Below are 26,772 nucleotides of genomic sequence, written 5' to 3'. Positions count from 1 at the left end.
GGACTTCTGACTCCAGCTTAGCAGCCTGGGCCCTCACTCTGAGAAGCCAGGCAGATCATGCAGTGGAGACAAGGCACAGCTCAAACCCTGTGTGCTCCGAATAGGGACTGAACAAGGAGTTACCATTTGGTAATATGTGCTACCTGGAAGCTGTGTGGCTTCCAAGACTCACCTATGCCACTCAGTAATGAGGTCTGGAGGTAAAGATTCTCATGGTGTCTTTCTCCCATCACCAGTGGCTCGGGAGTCAGCAGCTTCTGACCTCATGAAGGACGGCTGTCCACGTACCTGAGCCCTGGAGAAGATAAGGGTAGGAAGGTGAGGCAGAGGAAGACTGGCAGGTCTGGCCCTGTCCTGGCTGCCCCAGATGGCTCTGCCAACCAACGTGACCAGTTTTCAGGAGAAAGACAAGTTAGTCTTTCCCCTCCTCTGACATTTCTTCTCTGAACCCTCCAAGCACTTGCTTGAAGTTCTCGGCAATTCCAGGTGGTAGGGAGATCAGACATTATTGCACTCATTGACAGGGGAAGGAAAGGAACCCCAGGGATGCTGGGTGACCCACACAGGGGCCATGATAGGCCTGTGTTTGGGCTTCACTATTTGACTTCTACAACTCCAATTCACTTACCAGGCAAACAGAGCAATACAACCAGCCACACACTCAAGAATGGTTCCTGAGATAAAACAGGAGCTGCTCTCTCTGCAAGCTGCTTTTCAAAGCTGGTTAAGTTTTTACTATTACAACCAGGACTGGTTGCTAGATCTTTTGTCTCTGAACCCAGTGCCCTTTGTGTGGAATTGCTTATTCATCCATCCACTCATGCAGTCAGGAGTTTTGAATGTTGGTGGGGAGTAAGAGCTCCTGGTAAATCTTGGGAACAGAGAGCTAAAATAGATGACTAGAAGGAGTTCCCAGGCTGCAGGCGAATCAGGGATGTGCCTGTCACTAAAGCAGTGAGCAAAGTGCCAGGGGCTTTGCTGTGACTTGGGGTGCATGCGGAGTGGGAGGGGGGCCCACCGCTCCTGATATGTGTCCTGTCCTTATGCACTTGACCCTCATCTGTGAGATAAGATCTGCTCTTAGAAATAGTTATGAATCTAAAATGGGGAGATCACTAACTTTATGTCCTACAGGGGGGGTCATCTAATTTTTTTTTTTTTTGTCAGTACTGGGGATTGAGCTCAGGGCTTCCAGCTTGCTAAAGAAAAGCTCTACCACTTGAACCACACCCCTAGCCCTTTTTGGTTAGTTTTTCAGATAGAATCTTGCACTTTTGCTGGGGGCCAGCCTGGGACAGTGATTCTCCTACCTCCATCTCCTGAGTAACTGGGATTATAGGCATGTACCTGGCCCTGGGTCATCTGATTTTGATGGATGCTCTGGAGGCTCAAATGAGGTTGGGCAGACTGGAGTTGTTTTTTAAAAAAGTATCTAAACAAATGACTTAGTTTCTGTACTAACCTTTTAAAAAAAAAAAAAAAACCAAAACACTAAAAGCAATAACAGTGTCAAAAAATCCTGGATGTGTAATTTGCCAACTGAACCTACAGGGGAAACTACTCAATTTAGAGTTTATTGCTCCCTGCAGTGCACTTAGCTATGATTAATCATTCTGAAATTCATGAGCCAGGGTCCTGTCACAGCTATTTGAACAAACTTTCCATCACCCTTATGGAATAGAGACACAGCTCTGGAAAGTGACCTCAAAGCAACCTTGAACTGATGCAGTTTTGGAGATGGAGCCCAGATTAGGCACCGGGATTTTCAGACTAGAACTGCTCAGAACCCTTCAGCAGCTTCAGCCCTTGAAAGACCCCGGATGTGGAGGAGAAGGGGCAAGCTGGGTGTACCTGCAGCCAGCCTAGCCCCGTGCAATGGCTGACTGCCCCTGAGCATCAACATGTACCCTGTGGTGACAGTGGGCATTTTGCAGACTGAGGAACTGAATTCTGGAGTTGAGGAGATTGGTGGTGGTGACCACAGACATCAGAAGAGAATATCTAATGATTCCGCTGGATGTTGTACTTGGGTCATAGAAACAATGTGGCTTCTAAACAGCCAGGCTCCAAGAGTCAACCACATATCACAGGTGCCACTTCTTAACTGTAACTGTCCCATCAGCAAGCCTCACAGAGAGGCTTACCCACAGTGAGTGCTGAGTCCATATTGGAAGATCTATGACATTTTGGCCCCTCAAAGGATTTCTCATTCAACCTCCCTTCCTTCTTTTTCTGGAGAGGAAATAGGTCACACAGGAGAGGCACTTTCAAGGTTCATTAGAGCATGAGTTACCTCCAGGACCCAGAGTTGTTTGAGTTGGGTACTGCGCAAAGCACCTGGGCGAGGGGATGAGTCGGGTCTGAACTCCAGTCCACATCTGGACTGTGTCTTCTCCCTTTCATGACAGGCCCATCTTCTCACCAAGCCAAAATGTGGGGGCAAGTCTGCTCCAAGACGTGGTTGCATTTGACTAGATGTAGAAGGCTGATGTTCAATGAAGGAAGTCCAGACTGATGAACTTTTTCTAGATGAATCAATTCCTTCTCCTTTTGCAAGCAGAAACAGCGTGAGCTTCATTCTTCTGTGATCCACATGGGCGTCTATCTATCTATCTGTCTGTCTGTCTATCTATCTATCTATTCGTCTGTGCATCTATCCATCCATCCATCTGTCATGACCTTACTGATCAGGATATCAGCTAACAAACAAGAGGACCAACACGGGGAGTAGGGCAACGTTCACTCAATAGAGTACACCCAAGGAATATTCCATACATACCTGTAGGTTGAACTAAGCTATCAGTGCCTGTCCATCTGTTTCCTACAGCTCCTAATGGAGTCCTGTCCACAGAATCATCAGGGATTTTGTGATAAGATGGAGCCTTGTACTAAACACCCAGGGTGGAGATCTTGGGACCCAGAGGCAGGAGGAGACTTTTCCTGGGCCACAGGAAGCTTTGACATAACACAGGAGGAGAAACACCCAAAGCCACACAGACATAGGGAGACATGAGGGAAGAGCCTTCAGGAAGTGTGCAAGGATAAAATAAAGGAAGGCCATTAAAACATCGTAAAAATGTTTAAAAAAATAAGCTAATAATTAGGCAGGCGTGTATTTGTCAGTTCTTTTTCGGAATAAGAAAGAAATCAGGCACTTGACTTTGTCCCCTTGTGAATTCTCGTGGTGGGCCCTGGGTCCTGCATTTGGTTGACTTCCTGCCCTGGTGGTCTGTGAGCACCAGAGAATGACAGCTTTAACGCCTCCCCTGCTCAACCCCTCCAAACCCTTTGGGGAAGACCAGCCTGACTTTTCCTGCTCTTACCTTTTCGGGGTAGAGATCATGAGTAGTTACCAGGAAGGTCACACAAACCTGTGTCTCACTTGAGAATGGTGAGGACCCAGGCATATGTACAGAATGTCTGACTCCGTGTAGAGGGGACTCCATCAGATTAAAACTGAATTAAATTCGAGAGAGTGTAGAGTAAGCCATTCTTAGAAGCTGCTGAGGCACTTTGTCACCTGCACCATCCACTTCGAAGACACCAAATGAAGTCCTTGAACTGTGTGCCTTTGCCTTGGAGGAGCCACCAGTCCAAGTCAATTTTCATGAAAGTCACATTCAACAGAGATGTGCTTCATTGGGGTTTTACCTTCGAAGTTTTCCTAGCATTGCTCAGGCACTGAGTGACTGCAGGGGATGATGCAGACTGAGGGCTTCTGAGCATGGATATGTATGTAACCTGTCAGAGCAGAAGTTCAGAAGGACCAGCCACCCCGTGCATCCCCTGTCCAGTTCACGGGTGTGTCTAAGGTAGCTTTGAGTCTGATCTATGCAGCAAGGAATGCAAAAAGAGACCCCGAAGTTATGTGTATTTTCTAAGTCCACTGATCAAAACCCCAACTAAGAAGTTTCTCCTGCCACAGTGGAAGAGACTTAGGAGCAGAGGCCACATAGCACAAGGACCTCGTTCCTGGTTGAAAGGAGGACTATGTTGGATGATGACTAGTTTCTGTTGAGCCTTAGAGCTGTGGACCTGGCCCTTCATTTAGCCAATGCAGCCATGTTCTATGCAGCCCTCTCTTTCTCTGGTGGTTCTCTGGGAAATCGGACTTTGGTTAGGCCAAGTAATGTGCGTAAGGGCGTACGGCTGATAGTTAGAAGACCCCCTGCACTTAGCTCCAGGTTTCTCTGTCTGCAGAGCCCATGACCTTGTCAAGACACCAATTTGCCTCCCTCACAGGGACCAGAGAGGTACTCACTGGGTGCCAGGCCCTGGCTGTGCACAGTTGAAGACCAACAGATGAGTTGTCCATATTTTCTTTGGGTGTGAGTCGTCACAGTAACCTCGTGTGAGATGGGGACCATGACAGGAGTGTTAATAGTCATCAACTCAGACCTGGGTTCTGTTTCCAGTGCTGCCATTTTACCTCTAAGCCTCAGTTTTCTAAATTGTAATGAGGATAACGATAATGTGCTTACCGCCTGGACTGTATGACACACTGCATGCCAGGCGCTCAGCGCAGTGCCAGGCGCATACCACGGCTCAAAACCTTGCAGAGGAGCCCATGATCTCAGTGTAAGATAGCTTGGTGAGGGGCGAGGCGAGTCACGTCTTAAAGGAGACTTGGAATAGAGCTAGCACCTGCAGAGAACTGTGCAGTGAGGGGCTCCTGGTGTCTGGTGGCCCTTGTACCACATGGCCTCGGGTTCTTATCTTCCAGTCATCACCATATTTAAGGGTAAAGTGGAGGAGGTGGAGCTTCCCGTGGAGAAGGTGGACATCATTATCAGCGAGTGGATGGGGTACTGTCTGTTCTATGAGTCAATGCTCAACACAGTCATCTTTGCCAGGGACAAGTGGCTGGTAAGTGGTCTGCATGTGTCCCTGCATGGGTCTGCTGGCTGTCTTGCTGTGCTCCCCATGGCCGATAGCCTGGGATGAATAGGAGGACTTGAGTGAGGACTCAGAGTAGAAGGTCACCTGTCCCAAGCCCCTCCCTTTGAAGCAGATCTGCTTTGGGTGGTGGGTGGCAGGGAGTGGGGGTGAGGTACGGAATGACCATCACAGAGTGATCCAGGTGTCAGGATGCACTTCTGTGGAGGTCTAACCTTGACCTCTCCTGTCATTCTCTCTGGTCAAGAGAAAAGTCTGCTGTGGCCACCTCTACTTAGGACTTGCCTGGCTACCAGAGAGCCGAGTCTGCCCTCACTGTTGCTTCTCCAGGTTCAAAGGTCATAACCTAGTTCTCTGGTCCTCTGTGGATTTACCTTCACCCTACTTCATTAACTCCACTGGGGTCCCTTAAAATTCTCCTTGCTCCAAAATAAACATGGAGTATCTCCACCCTGGTCCTAGCCCCAGCCGAGGTGACAGTGCACTGAAATGAGAAATGCTAGCGAGGGGTGCTTGTCTGGTGACTCTATGTGCAGTTCAAAATGTGATGTCTTTGTCAGGTGAATAGATTACGAGACCCATTTCTCCACAATTCATCAACAGAAACCTGGAGGGCTTATGTTTCCAGACCGGGCGGCTTTGTACGTGGTAGCAATTGAGGACAGACAGTACAAGGACTTCAAAATCCACTGTAAGTCACCTTCTGATTGTTTTATTGAATTTCCACTGCATATTCGGGGTGGGAGGCACTTACGGAGACCTGAGGTGGGTAGTCAGGGTCATGACCCAGTCACCATCCCTATGCTAGAGTTTGTCTCTGACCCTTTCTGCATTCTTCTCTGTATTTCTCTGTAGTTCCAAGGGTGGGAGGTCTACAAAAAGAAAATAAGCAATGCAGCTGGTGAAAGATAATGTTCTGGGATGAGAGAAGGAATGTACCATGAGTAGGGAAGGAACAGAAGCAGCCGGAGCTGGATTTTTGCAGAGTACAGCAGGCCAAGTGGCTGGAAGCTGTCACGACTCCGTTATCCCAAAGTCCACCACAGGGTCAGACGTGGCAGGTCTCCAGCCAGGCCAGTCATTTAGAACCCTGCCTTTGTAGCACTCAAATTTGTCAGAACAGTATGGGAGCTTCTTCACATTAGGTCAAATATGTTTTATTCTCTGAGGTTCCTGCAGAGGAGGGATAGAGTAGGGGTACAGAGGAGTGGAGACTGTGGACAATCACACACTGTGTGTTTGTGTCTGTCTCTGTGTGCACGCGTGGGGGAGGCTCACATGTAAACGTGTACTCACAGTGCCTGAGCAGCTAAAAAGGTGTGGTTCTCCTCACCTCGCCACTATTTCATCTGGTCCCACAAGGCCAGGGTTTTTTTTAAACAATTATTTAAGCATATATTAGTTGTACAGGGGTGGGGGGGTGTTCATTGTGACATTTCTGCATATGCTTACAATGTACCTTAGTTAGGTTCATCCCTTACGTCCTTCTCCCACATCCCACTGCCCCTGTTTAAAATGATTTTGACAGGTTCCACTGTTCTATTTTCATACAAATATACAAAGTACATCGACCGTATCCCCCTCCTTCACTCTCCCCCTTCCAGTAGTACCACCCCTAGCACAACCTGTTTTGCATTCCTGTCCTTCATTTCCTTAAGTGTATGTTCATTGTTCAAAGGGGTTTTGCTGTGGTATTTCACCTGTGAATACCTTGCACTTTAATCAGTTTAACCTGTTCTATTTCTCCCCCTTCCCCTCTTCCTGTTATTCAGTAGCTTTCAGTGTGTTTTGCTGTACCATCCCGCAAGGCCTATTTTATTCTATTTCATTTGGACAGTAACACACGCCTGGTCCTTGGTCCTTAGTGGGTTGTACCAAGCACGTTTTGTAGGTTGGATGTGACGATGTCCCCTCAACCAGAACCAGACATGACAAGAGCCTCTCAAATAAGCCAGTGCACAAACACTCAGACCAAAACCAGGAGTCAGAAGCTCCAGGCTGTCCAACACAATCAGCACATCCAGGTCAAGCCCTGCTTGGCAAGGTTGATGTGGAGGGAGTGACAGGCTGATGGGAAAGTCCACACTTCCCTCTCTGACGGGCTGATTCCACAATTCACCCACTGTCACCTCACTGATTCTCACCGATGGCTGTCTGGGCATTAGTGCTGCTGGTGAGACCTTGGCTGGACCATTCGAGGGAAAGTGTGTGTCACACGCTGGTGGAAATGGAAAGTCAAAGCCTGATGTTCAGGACCAGGTGCAGAAGATGGGAAAGAGACAGTCTGAGGCTCTGGGCTCTGGAAACCCATCCAATCATGGTCTGCTGGGTGGGCCCATCGGGCATGATGTCTAATAAGACAAGGAGAGTTAGAGTGGCTTAGGTTTCATGCTTTGAAGTCCGCCAGCCCTGGGTTTTAAGTCTGAGTTTTGCCATTCGCTAACGTGGTAGCCTCGAGCAATGCCTTGGGGCTCAGTTAGAGATAATGCCATCAACCCCAGTGACTCATCATGAGGATTGAGTGAGGTGCTGTAAGGGACTAGGTTAATCTGGTCTCTGAAGGTCTAACTAAGTCCCTTTCTGCTCAAGGCTCTGCCAAGCCCGCTGGCCTCTGGTGGCTTGGAATTGAGGACAGATGTCTTCTTACAGAGGGTGGCGGAGGAACTGAGCAGTGAACATTGATCAAATGCATATATAAATAGGCCATGTTTCACCTGGAGCTTCATCATGGCACTGTCGTGGTATAATTGTACCAAAGACTTTGTTTTGAGGAGAACCTTTTTCATTCTCACATCCACTTAAATATTTATTGAGCTCCAACCCTAGGACAGCTCTTTAAGAAATGTCCACATGGTTTCCAGATCAAGCAGAACTTATCCCCTCCTCCCTTCCACTGGGATGTGTTTAGGAGCTCTTGGGACTGGCACATGGCAGTAAACCAGCCTGGACCACAAGAGAAAGGAGGGGATCCTGAGAGTGCTGCAGAGACATTTGCTAGCCTAGTACTGGTGATCACATGATTTATTCTTGTGATTCCCATTGCCATGCTCATAGCTTCTGGAAAGGAGAAAAAAAAAATCTAAAAGTCAGTCCATAGGTTTTCTTATGGAAATAAATACAGAGGTGGAGGTAGGAGGATCGCTGTTACAGGTTGGCCCTGGGCAAAAACCTCAAGACCTTATCCAAAAAACAACCAAAGCAAAAGGGGGCTGGGAATGTGACTCAAGTGGTAGAGCACCTGCCTAGCAAGTGCAAGGTCCTGAGTTCAAAACCCATTACCACAAAAATGTTTAAAATGTTATTTTAAATACTGTTGTTTTCTATCTAAATTTTTCTAAAGATGCATTTTTAAGTAAAGGAAAGAAAATCATTTAGAAATCTGTTTTAAGCAACATAGGTTTTGGTTGCTCTGAGTTCTCAGTCAAAAGTGAACCATTAATGTTGCTGGTTGCTACAGGCACAGTTCTAAGCAAATTTCAATTGATTCAAGAGCCAGGTAAGAAGGAAAAACTGTAAAGGTGGGCAAGAGAGGGAGACTGCCCAGGTTCTTCAGGAAGTACATTGCTAGGGGGAGACTTCCTTCTCCCCTTCTCTCTCCTTTTTCTTCTTTCTCTCCCTTCCTCTCTCAGCCTCTCCTTTGCTCAGCCGCTTAAAACATGGGGATCCAAGAGTGAGAGGCATGTACAATCCATCTCACCTGCTCTCCAGCTCACTGGGAGTCCTCGAAAGAGCCACGGCCTGTCCTGTGTTAGGCTCAGGATATCTGTTTTATTGGATGAGGGAGGGAATAAAGGAAACCATGGAAGAATGTGACAAATGGGGTGTTTAGCACTAAGAGGAGAGCAGGGAACTCGAAGGATGTCCTATTGAATTTCTTGAGTCTCCAGCCTGTGGAGGGGCTGGGTTGGCCACCAGCGTCCATGATGAGGGATGCCTGAAGGGAGCATAGAGGCATCCAGTGACCCTGGAGCGGGGAGGGCAGAGCCTCTTGGAAGGCTGGGGCTGTCCTTGAGTTTCACCTCTGTGTCTATCCCCAGCACCCAGAGTTTTGCTGCTGGATCCCCACATTTTTATGCAAGGACTTTGTTCAAACTGGAGTTTGAGCTCAGGGCCATCTGCTCTACCACTTGAGCTATCCCTCCAGCTCTTTTTGCTTTAGTTATTTTTCAGGTAGGGGCTCTCGAATTTTTGCCCAGGGATGGCCTGGAACCACTGAATCCTCCCTGGGATGATAGATGTGTACCACCATGCTTGGTTTGTTCATTCAGATAAGGTGTCTCAAACTTTCTACCTGGCTGACCTAAAACCAAAATCCTCTTATCTCTGCTTCCCAAGCAGCAGGGATTACAGGTGTAAGCCACTATACCCTGCTATCACTGGCTATTTTTGATATTTTTCTCTTTATTTCTATTTTCAGCAGTTGTACTTTGATGTATCTGGGTGTGTTTTTCTCTGTATTTATTCTGACTGGGGCTATAATACAGCACTTCTCTCTGTGGGTTGATTATTTGTTAATTTAAGAAAAAATTTACAAATTACCTGTACAAATATTTTTTTCCCTGCCTGCTGTCTTTCTCTTCTCCTTCAGGAATTCCCATTTGCACCTGTTAACTGTGGCTTGACCTTGTCTCATGGATCTTGTATGTTCTTTTTTTTTCTCATTGTTTAAGTTTGGGTCATTTTTATTGACCTGATTTCAAGTTCATCGATTATTTCCCCTGATGCATGCCTTTGCAAGCTAATGAGCTCATTAAAAGACTTCTTCTCTGATATATGATTTTTGATTCCCAGCATGTCCATAAGCCTTAAAAAATAGTTCTCATCTCATTGAGGAAATTCTTTTTCTGTTTGCACATGGCTCACCGTTTCCACTGGGTCCTTTTCTTTTTTTGGTGGTATTGGGGTTTGAACTTGGGGCCTCGCACTTGCTAGGCAGGCGCTCTACCACTTGAGCCACGCCACCATCCCTTTTTGCTTTAGTTATTTTTCAGACAGGGTCTCATGTTTCTGTCCAGGCTGGCCTCAGTCCATGACCCTCCTACCTAAGCCTCCCACGTGGCTGGGCTTACAGTCTTGCATCACCACACCTGGTCCTCCACTGCATTCCTTAACATATTATAGTTACTGTAGAGCCTCTGATGGATGATTCCAACACCTGAGTCATGGCTGAGTCTGGTCTTGTGACCATTTTCTTTTGGTAATAGTCATATTTTCCCCTGTTTTGTGTCTTGTAATGTTTCATTGATACTGGATATGGTGAGCAAAGCAACAGCAGAGACAGACGAGCTCTTATTTGTGCCCAGAATAGAGGCGTCTCCTCTGCCGGCTGTGGGAATGGGGGTTTGAGTCCATCTGGTCTTAGTTATGGTTTTGTTGTTCGTTTAGTATCACTCACTGCATCATAGCTCAGTTCTTTGTAGAAATTAATATTAAATCCACAAGCAAAAGACTTACAAGCCCCTCGGATGCTACTTTTTTTGATCCTACATAATCAGTGAAAATATTTCTTGATGGACAGAAGTCCGTACTCACACTCACTTACTCAACAGACAATCCACACCTGCAGTAGAAAATTAAAGTTTTTGATTCATATCCTCATCCATCCCGCTCTACTTCCAGTAAAAGAGCTAGTGGGAAACGAAGGGTCAGCAAAACTGGGGAAAAAGCATGGAAAGCTCTGGGCCATCTATCCCTGAATGTCTGGGGGACATGTAAGTAATCCTGAAAAGGAAACGAAAACACCAGGCATTGCAAAGCAGTGCGACAGTTAAGTGTTCATGAGCAATTCCGTCGAAAAGCATTATTGGTGGTTCTGTGCTGAGCCAGTCCTACAGGTGCCAACGACACTGAAAGACGTGGTCAGGAGGACCTGGGGCGTTTCACCATGTCAGGACTCAGAAAGACCGTAGAGACCGAGCATCCTAATGGTTTCCACACTGGTTGGAATTGCCAGATTTGTAAAAGTCCAGCTTCTTGGGTTCCAAATCTGTAGGTTCTGACCCAGTAGATCCAGCTTAGCCCCAGTAGCCTGTATTTTAAAAAGTGTTCCAGATAATTCTAGAACGCAGCCACAGAACAAACTGCTCCTTTTACAAATAAGTCCAGAGAAGGGGATTGACTTGCACATGGCCACAGCATGGATGGTGGCAAAGTCAGAGCTTAAACCACTAATAACAACTCCTGTAGGTCAAGTTCTGTCTGGGTGTCTGCCACTGTCTTACACTTGGTGTCTATTAGCACCCTCAGTCACGATGGAATAGCCATCATTATTAAACCATCCTCTCCACCTTAAAGAGAAGAAACTAAGGCTTAGGGAGGGGTCATTTTTGTTTATTTGTTTTGTTTTTTGCAGCACTAGGGTTTGAACTCAGGGCCTTTTACCACTTGAACCACACCACTAGCCCAAGGGAGGGAGTCATTCTTGCCCAAGGAGACATAGCACATGTAAGGCAGAGCTCAGATTTAAACTCCAAAGCCCTGGCTGTTACCTATTACACAGATGGACTCTTGGGTTTCTGCCCATCACTAGCATTGAACTTGAACTTAGCAGCAAGGATCAGGGAGGGAAAGAACAGGTGGATGTCTGCAGATCTCTTAAGGGGGGTGGGTTTAAACAGAAGGCGGTGTGTTTTAACAGGCATGTTTCATCTGGGAAGATTTTGGATATCTATTCCAAACACCAGAAGGGGGTCTTCTCTGGGGACTGTCCTGTCACCCACTGAGTAGCTCCCTTCCCACAATATGGTTTTCAACTATGAGGTTGGCACCAGCCTGCAGTGTATAAGTGAGATCTGACTGGCACATTGGCCTCAAGCTGAAATTTCACAAGCACTCACCCCCTGGGAGATAATTTTCTCTGTCTCCCCCCACCCAGGAAGGTCTTTGTGTACCTTAGAACAGAAACCCCAGTCAAAGAAACAATTCTTTCACTGGCTGTTCACATCTCCCTCCTCACGCACTCACTCTCCTCAACACACAGGGGAACATGAGTTCCCCAGGGTACCATTTTTCTGATAAACACTTTAAAAGAAAATTTAAATTTAATCAGATTTTAGAGAAAAGTGTCTCTTCTCCAAGGCACTTCTAAACCCCGGTAAAAAACACATAAATGAGATTCAGCTGCCCAGTGCCTCTTGTCCAGTTCCTCCTGACTGACTGTTGTTTCGGGGCATGCAGCTGAGGGATGGGAGGCCAGCTGGGCTCTGTCCCTAGCTCCACGGCTTCCCTGGGGCCAGGTTTTGCATGTGGGCAAAACCTGCTAGTTTCTCTCACCACAGTTTTCTCATCTGTAACTCAGATGGGGGTAGGGGTATCTCTGGGTGATTAAATGAAGGTGATCAACCAGGGATGCCAACTAGTGCCATCACTGAAGGGTGGTACTGGGTCATCAGATTTGAATTCACTTATTTGCCGACTCCTGCACCCGAAGACTTCCTACCTCCCAAACCAAGTGTCTTAGAAGTGGCCAAGGAGCACTGAGGGGACGCCCACTTGGGAGTACTTCCTAGGGAATGGACTCTCATGCGTGCTTTGTGGCATGTGAAAGGTGGAGGCTTTTCTGGACCCACCCAGTTGGGTAAGCAGAGGTGCCTAGAGGTAAGGTAGTCCACCCAGGGCCTGGGCCAGAAGCAATGGCACTGCTCCTGAAACTGTAGCCCATTTCACTTTGAAAACCCTGCTTTCTCTTGACTGCACAGAGGTTCAGTGCGTGGGGATGGGGAAGGGAGAGATGGGCCTTTTAAGGGGAGGAGAGAAGTTTGGATAAGGGCCTAGAAAGAGGGAAGTAGATTGCAGATAAGGGAGTTTATTGAGATGCTGGCTTGGAGAAGAGATAGGAAGGCAGATGCCAGAAAGACTAATAATTTGGGTTCTAGTTGTTTTGCTTCATCCTAGCTTTGTGAACTTGGTGAAGCTTCTTAGTCTCTCTGAACTCCAGTTTACCTAACCATTAAATGGTTTTTTAAAGGTGCAAATGAGAAAATGTGAACGAGCAATTGGCCTATTGTACCACTTCCCTCACAGGTTAGCAACTGGCCCCCCAATTTTGACGGAGGAGAGCAGAGGATGCCTCTATTCAGCAGGCTGCTCTCCTGCACTCTGGAGGTTGGTGAGCTTTGGGGTCCTGCTGCCTGACTTCACACCCTACTTTGTTCCTGCAGGGTGGGAGAACGTCTATGGCTTTGACATGACCTGTATCCGGGATGTTGCCATGAAGGAGCCCCTGGTGGACATCGTGGACCCAAAGCAAGTGGTGACCAATGCCTGTTTAATAAAGGTCTGGAGACTTGTTCTGCTTGGGTTTGGGAGGACTGGGACCCACCTGTGCCACCCTGGAAAACCAGGTTGGGGCAGGCCTGGAGGGCAGGCAACCCTAGCTCCTTCATGGTCCTGGCCCAGTGATGCAAGGGCACTTTGGCCAGAGCCTGGGGCGCTCCATGTTGACAGTTAAGAGCTGGCGCTTTCATTGTGAGAAGGACTCTACAGTGGCGATGCTGGGGTGTTCGGGGGAGTGGGGAATCCACAGCAGGGCCCGTGGTGATGTGGGTGGGGTTGGGTGGGGGCTGGGACCATCTTTGAGTCAGGGATGTACGAAGGCTTGGGGAAGCATGTCCGTTCAGAGCTGGGTGTCTGTCCCTCTTGGGAAAAAGCTCCCAGACCTCATGAGTCCCCCATCTCCCAGCACACATCTGACCCAGCCCCCTTCCAGCCCCATTCCTTAGCCTCCTGATTTGCATTCTAAATATCTTTTCTTCCAAGACCAGCTAGTCAGTTTCCTCACCGGAGCAATCCTTGATACGTTCTCATTACTAAGTACTCAAAGATGCCCAGTTACATAGAGTGCCTCCCACACCCCACGTTCCTCCCAGGGGCAGCCACTGGTCACACCCCATATCCATCCTTCCAGTTTCCTTCTATGTACTCGCATTCATGTGTGCTCATATATTACATGGAACCATATAAAACTGTTTCTTTTTTATGTACAAAGACACCAACTTTATATGCTCACGTTGGGTTTTGAATGTAAATACACAACCTCAGCATGGAAGTATGCGCCTTGAAATACACTTGGCTGCTCTGATTCCATAAGCATCACTTTTCTTCTGGAAATATCGGAGTGAGGGGCCAGCATTTATACTAGGACCAAGAGGAATGAGTCTAGAGCCACCACGGATGAAGGCAAAGACTGTTGTAAATTCCTTTCCCCATGGACAGAGTCTTCTTAGAATTGCAACCCTGGATCCTGACTGTCCCTGTGGCACTTGGAGGGGACCTCGGGGACAAAAAACTAGATGAACCTAGGACAGGTCTCCCCAGGTGCCCTTTCCTTTGTCACATCCTGTCTTGGACTCCTTAACTTTGTCTTTTCCCAGTGCATATGGGATTAGCTATGAGCAAACATGTCCTTTTATTTCTTCTTACCTGCCCCTGCACCCCAGAAGCTTCACTTGGACCCCCAAACAAGGACAGAAAAAGAACACCTTCTTACGAGGAGCTCACTCTTAGGCAAAGCATTTCTGTCAATATTGCAGAATTAAGAAGAAGTCCAGTACTGCTACTGCATTTGCCAAAATGACACATGGCCATTATAGCAGCTGTCAGATACCTGCATGTGGTGACCAGCTTAGGGAGCAAATCCTTCAGTATTCCTGGATCCTGGGGGGCTCTCTGCACTTGACCTGGCCCCCACTTACAGGTGTGCCCGCTGCTCTCATTTGCCCCCCTTCTCCCAAACTAGTACCAGCGAGGGCCTCTCCCTGGGTTGCACCTCAGTGTGTCCAGGGCCAAAGCAGCTTTGAGCAAGGAGGGGGGCTGCAGACCTCCTCTCCTCATGAAAATTCGGAAGGACTCCTATTGTGTCTCAGGACTGGACATGTGGGATGATGCCTGCCCCCCCCACCCCACCATAACCTCTGAGAATGGTAAAAATCGTGCTCTCACCGTCAGACGAGCCCCTCCCCAGCTCTCTCTCTCTCACTAATGTGTCAGGCAACGTCTCCTGAGCCTTCTGAGAAAACACTTGCCCTTCTTCACACACTTAATTGCTATTTTCACTGCTATTAGCTTTGTGGAGTATGACACTTTATTATAATTAAGACTCTGTTTTGACCAGACTTCTGCTCACAGACATCTATTTGTCACATTTCTGTGGGGTAGCAGTGGCCAGGGGTTCGCCTGACTAATTCACTCCAGCAGAGCCCTCTGCCTCCTGGGGTTGCCTGAGGCCGAAGCAACTGCTCTCTTGGGATCTCAGAGATGCTGCTGCCAATGCAGACAGAAAGAACCTTCCAGCAAAGAGGCTTGGGCTCTGGGGTATCAGGATAACTGGGGCCCATCTGCAGACTTTGGATTTGGGAGGGCAGTGGGGGCTTTTGTGTCCCTGAAGCGCCGTCATGCCTGGTCCACTCTGACAGATGGCTGGGGCCCCAGCCTGCCTTTGTTGCGGTTGAATGTAGAAGATCATGACTCTCCTCTTCAACGCATTTATGCCCTCAGAGGTCCCTATTAAGATGCAAATGTCTCCAGGACCTATTGAACACTGTCAGCTAACACAGGACACGACAGCTGTCATTTGGTTGATGGACAATCTGAGAGCAAGACTTTCTGGATGTAGAATTCCTGCTAGATCTGGTGGTGGTGTGTGCGTGTGTGTGTGTGTGTGTGTGTGTGTGTGTAAAACCATGAACCCATTTTCATTGGATGCAATGATGCATTTTTAGGACAAGGAAAATGACTTATTTGGAAAGCCAAGCCAGGCAAAGGAGCTGGAGGCTGTGACCAACAGAGACTATTTTGCCTTCGGGTTGGAGGCTTGGCTTCATAGCTGGTGGGAGGCCTGTCAGCCAGGTGGGCACCAAGGAAGGTCTACTTTTCTGGTGCCCGGGCTGTTATCTATCGCTGTCTGTGGGGTTCTGAATTCTAAGTCTAAAGAAAAGTTATGATTAAAAACTGACAGAGGGACAGTGCCTCTGTCCTTTTAGTTCCTTTTCCTGAAATAGTTATTTCCTCAGTTAATTATTTAGATACGAAAGACATCTTTTTCCTCAGAGAAAAGGGGGAAGAGAGCAAATGGCTACTTTCCCCTGTGGACCTGGGCCGGGGTGGGGGGGATAGCAAGCTTCCCCAGGACAGAAGGAGGAAGCTGAAAGGCAGAAAAAAGAATGAAGCACAACTTTTAATCCATTGAGGGGCTCCGGTCAGGGGTGTCATCTACAGTATAGCCAGGGAAACCAACAGCATTCTGCTCAAGCTGTGTGACCTCCAAATTGAATGACTTTTAACTCAGTGACTGTGACTGTGAGAGAGAGAGAGAGAGAGAGCTGAAAGTGGTGAAAAAGTGAAGGAGTGGCTAAGAAAGAAAGAAAGAAAAAAACTAGGTCTAGATAATAAGCCATAGGGAGCCATTGGAGGCTGTAGACCCAGGGAGTAGCACAGTCTGAATGGACTATAAAGAAATCAGTCCTGACTGGGTGTGGTGGCTCAAGACTATAATCTTAGTTATTTGGGAGGATCTCAGTTTGCGGTCAGTGGTGGGGGAGGGAGAGTTCACAAGACCCCATTCCAACCAATGGCTGGGCATGGTGGCACTTATCATCCCAGTACAAGGGAAGCGTAAATAGGAAGATGGAGGTCCCGGCTGGCCCAGGCATGAAGAGCTGGAAGCTTGTGGACCTTGCTGGTGCCATTAATAAAAACTCAGGTCGCCAAGGGAAGCTCTGGCGTTCTGGAGCTGGAGGGAACTTGTGAACACCATGTGGCAGGGGCATAGAGAGTGCTATGAAGGGACAGGAGGTCTTCCAGATGGGAGCAATGGTCCAAACAAAAAGGACACCATCATATGTGGGAGGACCATCTCTGCTCAAGGAGCATGGTGCAGGGAGGGGCTGGAGGACATAGGTGCAGGCAGAAAAGGACAATAAGGAGCTCCTGGAAGTAGGTCCCAAACACGAGGGTGAGGGGCCTGATGAGGTCAGTCTTACACTCAGTTTGGGTGCCACCAGAAGAAAAAGGCCAGGATGACAGGGCTGGGAAACCACTCTTGCCAGGGCAGAGGAAGGGGCAGAGGGGCCTGCATGAGTTGAAACAGGCATCTGGCTTGGCCTGTGGGTGGAAGTGACAGGCACAGGCCGATTCTTCCTGGTTCCATCTGAAGGATGGAATGATCGAGGTGTCTGGACACGGACTGGGCTGCCTGATAGGTGTCCAGAAAGCTCTAGGGTGCCACTTACTGGGGACGGAAGGCTCGGTCCAGGGGTAGGGAGTGGGCTCTATGATCCCACCTACCTCTGCATGTCTGCCACTGGCTCACCCTTCAATCAAGCTTCTTCTCCATCTTTGGAGACCCCAGACCCCAGCTGGACTCTGATCCATTTAGCTCCTGAGGCTGCTGTTCCTCCTCTGTCCCTCTCTGTGGAGTCAGGACCTCTCTTTGCAAGTCTTAGGATACTCTGCATTTCTTTCTCCTTTACACAGCCTAGAAATACAGAGAGATAAAAGCCATCTATGCAGCACCACTCGGTTTCTGGGCTCATTTTGTTTCTGGGTGTCAGGAGGACACTGCCAGACACACAGGTGACTACCTGGCTTTTAAAATTTCTGCTACAGTGGTTCTTGCTACACAACCCTGACACATGGGAAGTTCTTTGGCCTCATGGGACTCTGTCTGGATGCCTCCTAGGCTTCTGGTGGCCTTTCCTGGCTCATGGCAGCCAGCACACAGCGGATCAGTGTCCTTCACAAGACTAATACAGTGCCGGTCATCCTATTACCCTTCTTCCATGTGTGACATTGATTTTCTGTCACTTCCCAGGGGAAACTGTGAAAATTATTTGTTCCTTGTGTTTTACATTCCTAGCCCAAACTGAAAATTCTACCTATTTCTCCCTTATGTTTATTTTCAAGGGCTGTGTGGCCTTGTTATAAATGGTGAGCAGAACTCCTTTCTGCTCAGTCTGTGGCTTTAAGACCTCAGGTTCTTACTCCTGAGACAATGTTCGATGCCTCCTATTGCTGGAAACTTGAATGTGAAACCAGGCCGGGTACCGTGGCTCATGCCTGAAATCTTAGCTACTTGGGAGGCTTGTGCTTTGAGACCAGCCCAGGCAAAAAGTTAGCAACATACCAACTAACTAACTGGGTGTGGTAGTGTGTACCTGTGATCCCAGCTGTGCAGGAGGCAGAGGTGGGAGGATCAGAGTTTGAGGCCAGCCCTGAGACCTTATCTGAAAAAACAACCTAAAGTAAAAGCAGGCTGGAGGTGTGGCTTAGGTGGTAGAGCACCTGCCCAGCAAGCATGAGGTCCTGAGTTCAAACCCCAGTACAACACCCCCCCCACCAAAAGAAAAAAACAGTTCATGTGAATCCCTGAGCTGGCCTGACATATAACACTTGCTGCTGTCTTGATCCAGTCGGTCTGGGGACCCTTTCTACCCCCTCAGAACTTGCTCCCAGATGCTGTTGATGTTGGCTACACAGGGACCACACTTTGAGAATGACTGGGTAAAGGTGGCAGTGTTCACGTGGGCCACTCTGAGGCTTAGTGCAGTGTCATCCTGTAAATCACCACAAGAGTAATGGCACCCCACAGAGTCAACTGACCACATTCTGTCTTGGAATGAGGTGTTTGGCAGCCCTTGGTCCTGGTGGAGGCCGTAAGTTTCTGCATTCTTTCCTCTCTGGGCTGCAGGAGGTGGACATTTACACCGTGAAGACAGAAGAGCTGTCGTTCACATCTGCCTTCTGCCTGCAGATACAGCGCAACGACTATGTCCACGCCCTGGTCACCTACTTTAATATCGAATTTACCAAGTGCCACAAGAAAATGGGGTTTTCCACAGGTGAGTTCTTGGTTGCTTTTCTAAACTATCCTCTACTCCTCTGTGCTTCCTTGAGGCTTCGTTGGCAGAGGATGGGGCACATGGTGGGAGGAAGCTCTGGGGCTGTACTCCATGTACCAGGCAGCCACACTGAACTCCCTGCAGCACCTGCCCTGAGCTCAGGGGCTTCTTCCACCCTGGGCCTTGGCCTCTGCACGTCTCTCACCCTTGTGCATCTGGTATGCCATGGGCAGAAGGCTCCTTTATCAGAGGCCTCTTGTCACACGCCCTTTTGCCTGTATGAATCTGCTTGGGTTGTCATAACAAGGTACCACAGACTGGGGGCCGCAGACAACAGAGATTTATTCTCAGTTTCTGGTGGCTGAATGCCAAGATGGAGGTTTGGTTTTTCCTGAGCTCTCTCTTGGCTTGAAGGTGACTGCCTTCTCAATGTGTTCCCACATGGTTGTCTTCCTATGCTCGTGTGCCCCTGTTATCTCTTCCTTCCTTTCATTCTCCTTCTCTATCTCTCTTTCTGTCTTTCTTGTTTTTTTGGTTTTTGAGACAGGGTCTTGCTATTTAGCCCAGGCTGGCCTCAAACTCACAATCCTCCTGCCCCAGCCTCCTGAAAGAACATACTACCACACCCAGCCTTCCAAAATGTTTCAGTGGGTGCTCAAGAACGTGTGCCCCCACACAGACGCATACCTTTTTAAATTTCAAATTAATCACAGACTCACAGGAAGTTGTAAAAAATAGCACACGGAGTTCTGGGATCCCTTTACCCAGCTCTCTCCATTAGTATCGTCTTATACTGTAAGTACAATATCAAAACTACCAGTTTTTAGAAGCATGGGCTGGGCCCATCTGCACACTGCCCCTTGCTACCTCTCCTTTACTTAACAGCATGTCTTGGAGATGCTTCTGGAACCTAGCAGGTCATCTACTTTCTTTTTAAAGCAACCACTCAGGATTCCATTAGAGGACAGTCCATAACTTATTCAACATTCCCATTCATTTTCGCAATTGACAGTCTCCTCGGAGAGTAGGGATTGCGTTTCATTCATCTCTGCATTCCTGGTTTCTACAATGGAGTTCTAAACACATCTTTGTTCGAGGTAGGACTCCAGTTGGGCTATTCGTGTGAGTCTTCCTGGCAACTGGCAGCTTGTCCCATCCTCAGGGTCCGAGTGAGCGTGTATGTGGCAGGGGGCAGTTCTACCAGAATTTGCGGATATGATTATTCATTTCCTGAATGAAGGGGCAGTAGGTGAACCAAACTCATCTTTCCTATGTGCAGAAACAACCAGGAGGAGGATGGTAGATTCTACTTGACCTTGAAGAATGTGTAAGGCTCAGCTAGCAATGGCAGGGAGGTAGTGAGCAAGTGAAGGAAGAGTTTGCTTGAGGAAACTCTTGGTTGTGATTGGAAGCCAGGGTTGGAGCCATAATGTCTGGCTCTGCCTGTCCCATCCCCAGATGGTGGCCTGCCCTGCTGTATGTGATGAGAAAGTCAGTGGTCAGGGGCTTCTGGGTTTGGAAAAGGTCTGGGTTTCTGAAGCCCGGGCTTCAGCCCTGTGGCTCTCAGCAACACTTAGCTTTGCTTAAGATGATCTCCTTCCAGTCCCTGATGCCAAACAGGTGGCATACTGGGCCCCTGTCTAGAGATGAACCCTGGCTCTGTGGTAGCAAGGATGACATTCTGGGTGTCCCCATGTGAGGGATCTCGCTTAAGCTCAAGCTCACTGAAGTTGTCTCTGGGCTGCGTGACAATTGTGAGGATTTGCCCTCAAAGTTGAAAAGGAAATGACCCAGTAGCTTATCAACTCCTATTTGCTGGCCACGCCCCCACCATCATCTCATTTAAGCCCAAAGGACACAGCCCAAGTCCCAGCGTGAGACTGCTTTGTAGTCACAGTGCCTTACTCCCTTCCTTTTGTGCAAAATTCCACACAGTTAGGTTCTAGAAGGGCATTAGGAGTGCTAGGAGCAGTGCTTCTGGCCTTAGTTCTCAAAGCATGGTCTGTAGATGGGCAGCATCAGTACCCTCCCCCCATCCCCCAGCTTATAAGCGCTGCAAATTCTCAGGCCCTGCCCCAGCCCCACTGACTCAGAAACTTGGAGGTGGGAGCCAGCACTCTAGGTCACGATAAGCTGTCTAGAGGATTGTGGGGCCCGGTCAGGTTTGGGAACCACTGCCCTTGTGCAAGACCACCCTGAACAAGGTGGTGGAGAAGTTGGCCAAGTCTGACTCCCTTCTGGCAGAGGGTTCCTCACTAAGGTTTACCCTCTGCACTCACCAAGACTTGATGCCTCTGATTGACAGGGATCCTGATACCTGCAGACCTCTAGGCAGGGAGAGAAGCGGGTGGGGAGAATTTGTTTAGTTGCTTTCAAGTCAAGTCACTTTGGGAGGTTAGCAGGGGGTTTTATTTCCAGCACTTCTTTACTGGATCCTGTTGGGTTGGCAGTGGGCTGTATGCACACTGTGCACCCTGACCACTAACAGAGTAACTCCTTTATATTAATTAATTAATTATTAATTAGGACTAATTACATTCATCTCAGTTCTCAGCTTGTGACATCCCATCAGCATTGGACCACGCAGGGTTCAATTTTGCTTATTTGTTTATTGATATAATGGACAGTCATGAGCTCACTACCTAACTCAATAATTAAAATGGAAATAAATATTAATTAGAATGCAAGTAGTAACTAGAAATAAATTTGTTATTATTTTTATTAGAATAACGAACACATTAGTTATTAAGCAATAATTAGGATATAAAGATCAACTAGAAATACATTATAAATAAATGCCATTATTATATTTGCAATTTATAAATGTAAATAAATTATTTCATAGTCATAAGTCCCTGTGAGCCCACCACACAACTCCCTCAAATGTTGTCAATACCTTTGTGTCTTCCACATTGTATGTTCCATTCTGTCCCATTCTCCTATATGGTCTCTAGATGAACATTTCCCTGAATTTTGTGTTATTCTTGTTATTTTTCAAATAACAAGAATATTCTTGTGTATTTCTTGTTATTTTTCAAAACTTTTATCACCGTCATGCATGTGCCTAAACAATGTGCTATTTGGTGTCAGTTGTTTTTGAACTTTATGGGAGGTGTAGCCTGCTGTATGAAGCCCCTCCCAGCGACCCCCACTGTGTTTTTCATCTCAGCCTGGCACAGCTGGCTCTGGGGGGGCCACTCCAAAACTCATCCCATATTGTGCAGCTTGAAAATGATTTCTGCTAATGGCCCTGGTGTCTCTGCAGCTCCAGGCAGAAGCTATCACAAATAGGCACGGGCACCCAGGGTTTCAGGCTTTGCTAGTGAGCAGGCACAGCTGTCCCCACCTCCTTGGACACATCCTCAGTATGATGAGGTAGAAGTGGGAACTGGAGACCTTGGAGCTGTTGTTCAATCCAGGAAAACTGCATGGTGGGTGGGAGGCAGTGGCCTGGATAGAAGCATTCTGGTAATCAACAAGGCAGGGTGACCATTCATTGGCGGTGACCTTGAGCTGATTTCTTCCTGGGTCTTCGGCTCAGGCATCATCTTTCCAGTTTCACCATCTTGTGACAATGAGTCATTTTCCCAGGTAAAAAAGTACATAGTCTAATTCTCCAAAAAGCCTGTGCACCTGCTAGGGAATACAATTCCAAATTTGCTAGAAATATGATCTTATCCTAGAAAAAACCATCAGCCACCTAGCCATTAAGAAACAAAACAGGTTCCCTTTGCAAAAGCACAGGGGGAACCTTGTAAGAGGCCCTTGCCATTTGTTCCCCGAGACCCTTTGCTCCCAGCCTCTCCAATACCACAGCTCATGCCATCCTGTTCACCTGATTGTCTTTTAGGCTGTAGGATCTGAAGGTGGCAGAGAGGGTCTGCAAAGCTGGGTTCTTCTTGGTTGCTGCTCCTGAATTTAGAACCATACCCGGCACAGGATAGGCATCCCAGACAGAAGTCTACCAGATGCATGTATGTTTGCACTGGCACCTGGGATGCTGTGGACAGTACTGGCCACTCTTGTTCCAAAATACGTAGTGGAAATTTTCCATCACGTGGAAGCCAGGGAGAGGGCTGACGTGTGGGGTCAGAATACCCTGAGAAGGAAGGCAGCTTCGTCATAGTGAAAGCTGGAAGACTTGGTTTCTGATGAGGAGAGCACAGAGGTCGTCCATGGCCCTCTACTGAGTGCCATTCCATGCACAGCAGCACTCCAGAGGCTTCCCTAGGACATTCTAGATCACTAGACTGAGCGGCTTACCTTTTCGGGCCAGAATTGGTCACAGTTTATGGATGAATACAAGTATGCACCACTTTATATTATGATCAGATAACTACCCAATGAGGTGACTTAGCAATCCCTAACATGGGGCCTCACTGGGTATAGGTGGATGACAGTGTAACTCATCTTCCAATTTAGGATACTTCTAAGGGGTGGGAGTGGCTCAAGTGGTAGAACACCTGCTTAACAAACTTGAGACCCTGAGTTCAAACCCCAGTACCACCAAAAAGGAAAGAGAAAGAAAGAAGAAAGAAGGAAGGAAGGGGAGAAGGGAAGGGAGAGGAGAAGAAAAAAGGAAGGAAGGAAAGAAAGAAAGAAGAAAGGAAGGAAGGAAAGAAAGAAAGAAGAAAGGAAGGAAGGAAAGGAAGGAAGGAAGGAAGAAATGATATTTCTGCAAGTAAAAAAGAAAAGTAATAATACTTATGTCAGGAGAACAGATGCCACCTGGAAGTGTCCCAGGCACAATGGGACATTCTGTCACCCTTAATCTGTGATGTTTCCCCTTCTCATCTCATCTCATCTGACCCTCACAGTGCCTCAGGGGATTGTGACTGTATTCCACCGATGTACAACATGAGCCCAGGGTCATGATGCAAGTTTGTGGCAAAGTAGACACTGGAAACTGGGCCTGTTGTTGTCCAGGTGTCTTTACTACGTCCACCCAAAAGCGGGTAGGAGAGGCACAGAGATTTCAGCCACGGATGAAAATGCCTAGGGGGAGATTTATGTCCTCATAGCTTTGTTCCTCTGAATCCCCAGAATTATTGAACTCCAGTAGAGCCAAGCCCCGAAGTTCTTTTTTTTTTTTAGAAGGTGGTGCACCGTTCCCGGAGGTACAGCAATACCAGGTTGATGCGTGGAGTGGACGTAGCAAGCCCCATTCCATCTCCCTGTTCCAAAAATCCACTTAATATATTGTCCTCGGATAGAGGACGTATCCGATATTAAACTGATAAGAACAGGTACTACACTTGATCTTAGCCAAAAGGCCGAGAAGCAATAAGCCCCCAAGTTCTAATAAGTTCCTACATTGATGAAGAACTAGGACCGAGAAAATTCATTTTGACAATGAGTCCACCACTACTGGACCCATGGTAGAAATGAGATGTTTGGGGAAGTTCTTAAACTTTGAGTCTGGTCTGTTTTGGGGGTCACTATCAGTGGCCAACTTCTAGGCTCAATGGTCAGCAAATCTGAGCCAGTGAAGTCCCCAGGTCTCAGAAGGCATCTGGTTAGGTGACAGAAGGAGGCTGCTTGAGTCCCCTCTCCTGAGGGCTTTAGGGACAGGAGGCACACCTGTCTGAGACGGTGTAGGTGAAAGTGGGGGCGAGAGTGCTGTCACTCACACAGTGACATTCTCCACTGACATTGCAGCCTTTTGACAATTAATTTGAGGTAGTTGGCAGGAAGCATTCTGGGAGCAGGTGGACTTGGTCTGCAGACAGCAGCATGCCTGGAGGCCAGGAGGGCTGGGTGTGTTTGAGGACACAGGGTTTGTGAGGCACAGGTTGAACGTTCATAGCCTCTCTTTCCCTTCCAAGTGCACAGGCTGCTTTCTTCCCATGACCTTGAGTTTGCCTTGACTTCCAAATGCCCACATTGAAAGCTGCTCTGGTCTCTCTTTTAAACTCCTGACAGCTGATTGAGTCAGTTCATTGCAAAGGGAAAAGAAAGAAAGACTCTTTGCCACCATTATAACAGATTTGGGATTTTGGGAGATTTCTAGGTCACCTGGTCTGGCTCCATGCATGAAAATTGAACTCACTCAGAGTGGTCATGTGAACACTTCCAGGAGTGGACTTCGGGTAGTACATACGATTGGACAGGTTGCAAATCTGTCTTCTACTAATTCCCAGTGTTAGTTCTGCCCAAGACCATATACAAAGCCCCATGTAAATCTTTGCATGCAACAACTTTTGACGTGTTTGAAGGCCTGCTCATATTCTCCCCAAGTTTATCATCTTAGCCTTAGTCCTAAGCAAAGAGGAAACTGCTGGAGGAAGGACAAAGCTGGAAACAAGACGAGCTTACTATAAAACAGGTCTTTACCATCTGTAGACTTCAGAGGCCCCAATGTCATTGGACATCTATGGGTGCACCGAAGATCACAGGATAGATGCTTTCTGGACTCTTGCCATTATCCAATTGCTTAATATGTGCAGACTGAATATTATGGCAGGCACTAAAGGTACAATGGTAAGCAAGGCCCTCCTGACCCTGTCATCATGGAGCCGGCAGTCTTGTGGACAATGCAATAAATACCTTTCCCCCGATGGGGTGTGATATTCTGGGGTGTGATAAACACCATGACAGCATAAACTCGGTGCTATTGGAGGCCTGAGTCCAGATTGAACCTCATCCTAGAAGGAAGAGGAAGACAGAAGAGTGTTCTGAAGATAACTGCTGCCGAAGAAAGGGACAGTGCTGCACAATGCAGGACCCCTTTCTCACGTTTAACCCGAGACTGGGTACTGTGCTCAAAGGGAACCAACGGGTTTCAATGGCAAATAATGGGTGCTGCAAGCACCACAGTGTCTTTGAATCCTGCAGGAGGAGTGACTGGAATGAGAATCACCCTTCATTTTTTTTTTTCATTTTTCTTTTATTATTCATATGTGCATACAAGGCTTGGTTCATTTCTCCCCTCTGCCCCCACCCCCTCCCTTACCACCCACTTCCTCCCCTCCCTCTCCCCCCCCTCAATACCCAGCAGAAACTATTTTGCCCTTATTTCTAATTTTGTTGTAGAGAGAGTATAAGCAATAATAGGAAGGAACAAGGGTTTTTGCTGGTTGAGATAAGGATAGCTATACAGGGAGTTGACTCACATTGATTTCCTGTGCGTGTGTGTTACCTTCTAGGTTAATTCTTTTTGATCTCACCTTTTCTCTAGTTCCTGGTCCCCTTCTCCTATTGGCTCAGTTGCTTTAAGGTATCTGCTTTAGTTTCTCTGCGTTAAGGGCAACAGCTTTTGTCTGGTCCAGTTGGGAAGGCACAGCTGGAACCCTACAGCAGGCTTGGACCCAAGATCTGGGTTCATTGCTGGGACACAGAGTCACAGTCAGGGATCCAGGAGCAAAGAACATGGGATGTCAGTGGAACTTTGGAGTTTGCCTAAATGATGTCACTTAAGGGGAGATAGGATGGTCTACTCTACAAATCTCTCCCCCACACTGTCTGAAAGCCTTCACTCTGTTGGACTAATTAGAACAGTAGCATCATGGGATTCATGTGCTAATGAGTTTAGTTGGTGAGGGGCGTTCAGCACCCAGCCTGGGAATGAACTTGTAATATGAACCTACTTCTTTTGCAGACCAGCAGTTCTGCGGGGAAGGGGACTTGATGGAAGGAAGGGTATTGGGGTTGAGTAGGGAGTTCTGCCCGAGCACCTGATCCTACAATGATGCTGGTATGGGGTGGTTTCACTGAGTCCCCTGGGAAGCCCAGCACTTCTCTGTGGTCCCAGCCTCAGCCCTCTGGAGACATGGTCTCTGACTCTTTCTTGTCACCTCTCTGACCTTCTTTCTCCAGCCCCTGATGCTCCCTACACCCACTGGAAGCAGACTGTCTTCTACTTGGAAGATTACCTAACTGTCCGAAGGGGGGAGGAAATCTACGGAACCATATCCATGAAGCCAAATGCCAAAAACGTGGTGAGTCTGAGGAGTCCCCGTGTGGCCAAAGTCACCAAAGAGAAGGGACTCCTGGTGTGGGCTCCTAGGGAGCTCCCAGGACCCACTCTTCCAGGTTCTGATAT

General features: G+C 47.8%; 1 protein-coding gene and 1 non-coding gene across 8 annotated transcripts in view; one reads left to right on the top strand and one right to left on the bottom strand.

Moving 5' to 3' along the window:
* The window catches only part of Prmt8 (protein arginine methyltransferase 8), a 140,926-nt gene that overhangs the window by 112,636 nt on the left and 1,518 nt on the right, over window positions 1-26,772 (top strand). For all 7 annotated transcript variants that reach the window (XM_074076262.1, XM_074076260.1, XM_074076258.1 and 4 more), the window contains 5 exons: window positions 4,724-4,866; window positions 5,500-5,587; window positions 13,056-13,171; window positions 18,581-18,731; window positions 26,547-26,668. In XM_074076262.1, coding sequence (XP_073932363.1) covers window positions 4,724-4,866; window positions 5,500-5,587; window positions 13,056-13,171; window positions 18,581-18,731; window positions 26,547-26,668 — 620 coding nt within the window. The remainder of the gene's footprint in view (window positions 1-4,723; window positions 4,867-5,499; window positions 5,588-13,055; window positions 13,172-18,580; window positions 18,732-26,546; window positions 26,669-26,772) is intronic.
* LOC141424354 (U2 spliceosomal RNA) lies at window positions 23,827-24,016 on the bottom strand. The gene has a single exon (XR_012449302.1). It is a non-coding gene; the product is annotated as a U2 spliceosomal RNA (small nuclear RNA).

Source organism: Castor canadensis, chromosome 6 (assembly GCF_047511655.1).
Source record: "Castor canadensis chromosome 6, mCasCan1.hap1v2, whole genome shotgun sequence".
Lineage (NCBI taxonomy): Eukaryota > Metazoa > Chordata > Mammalia > Rodentia > Castoridae > Castor > Castor canadensis.
This window is presented reverse-complemented; position numbering and strand designations above follow the sequence as displayed.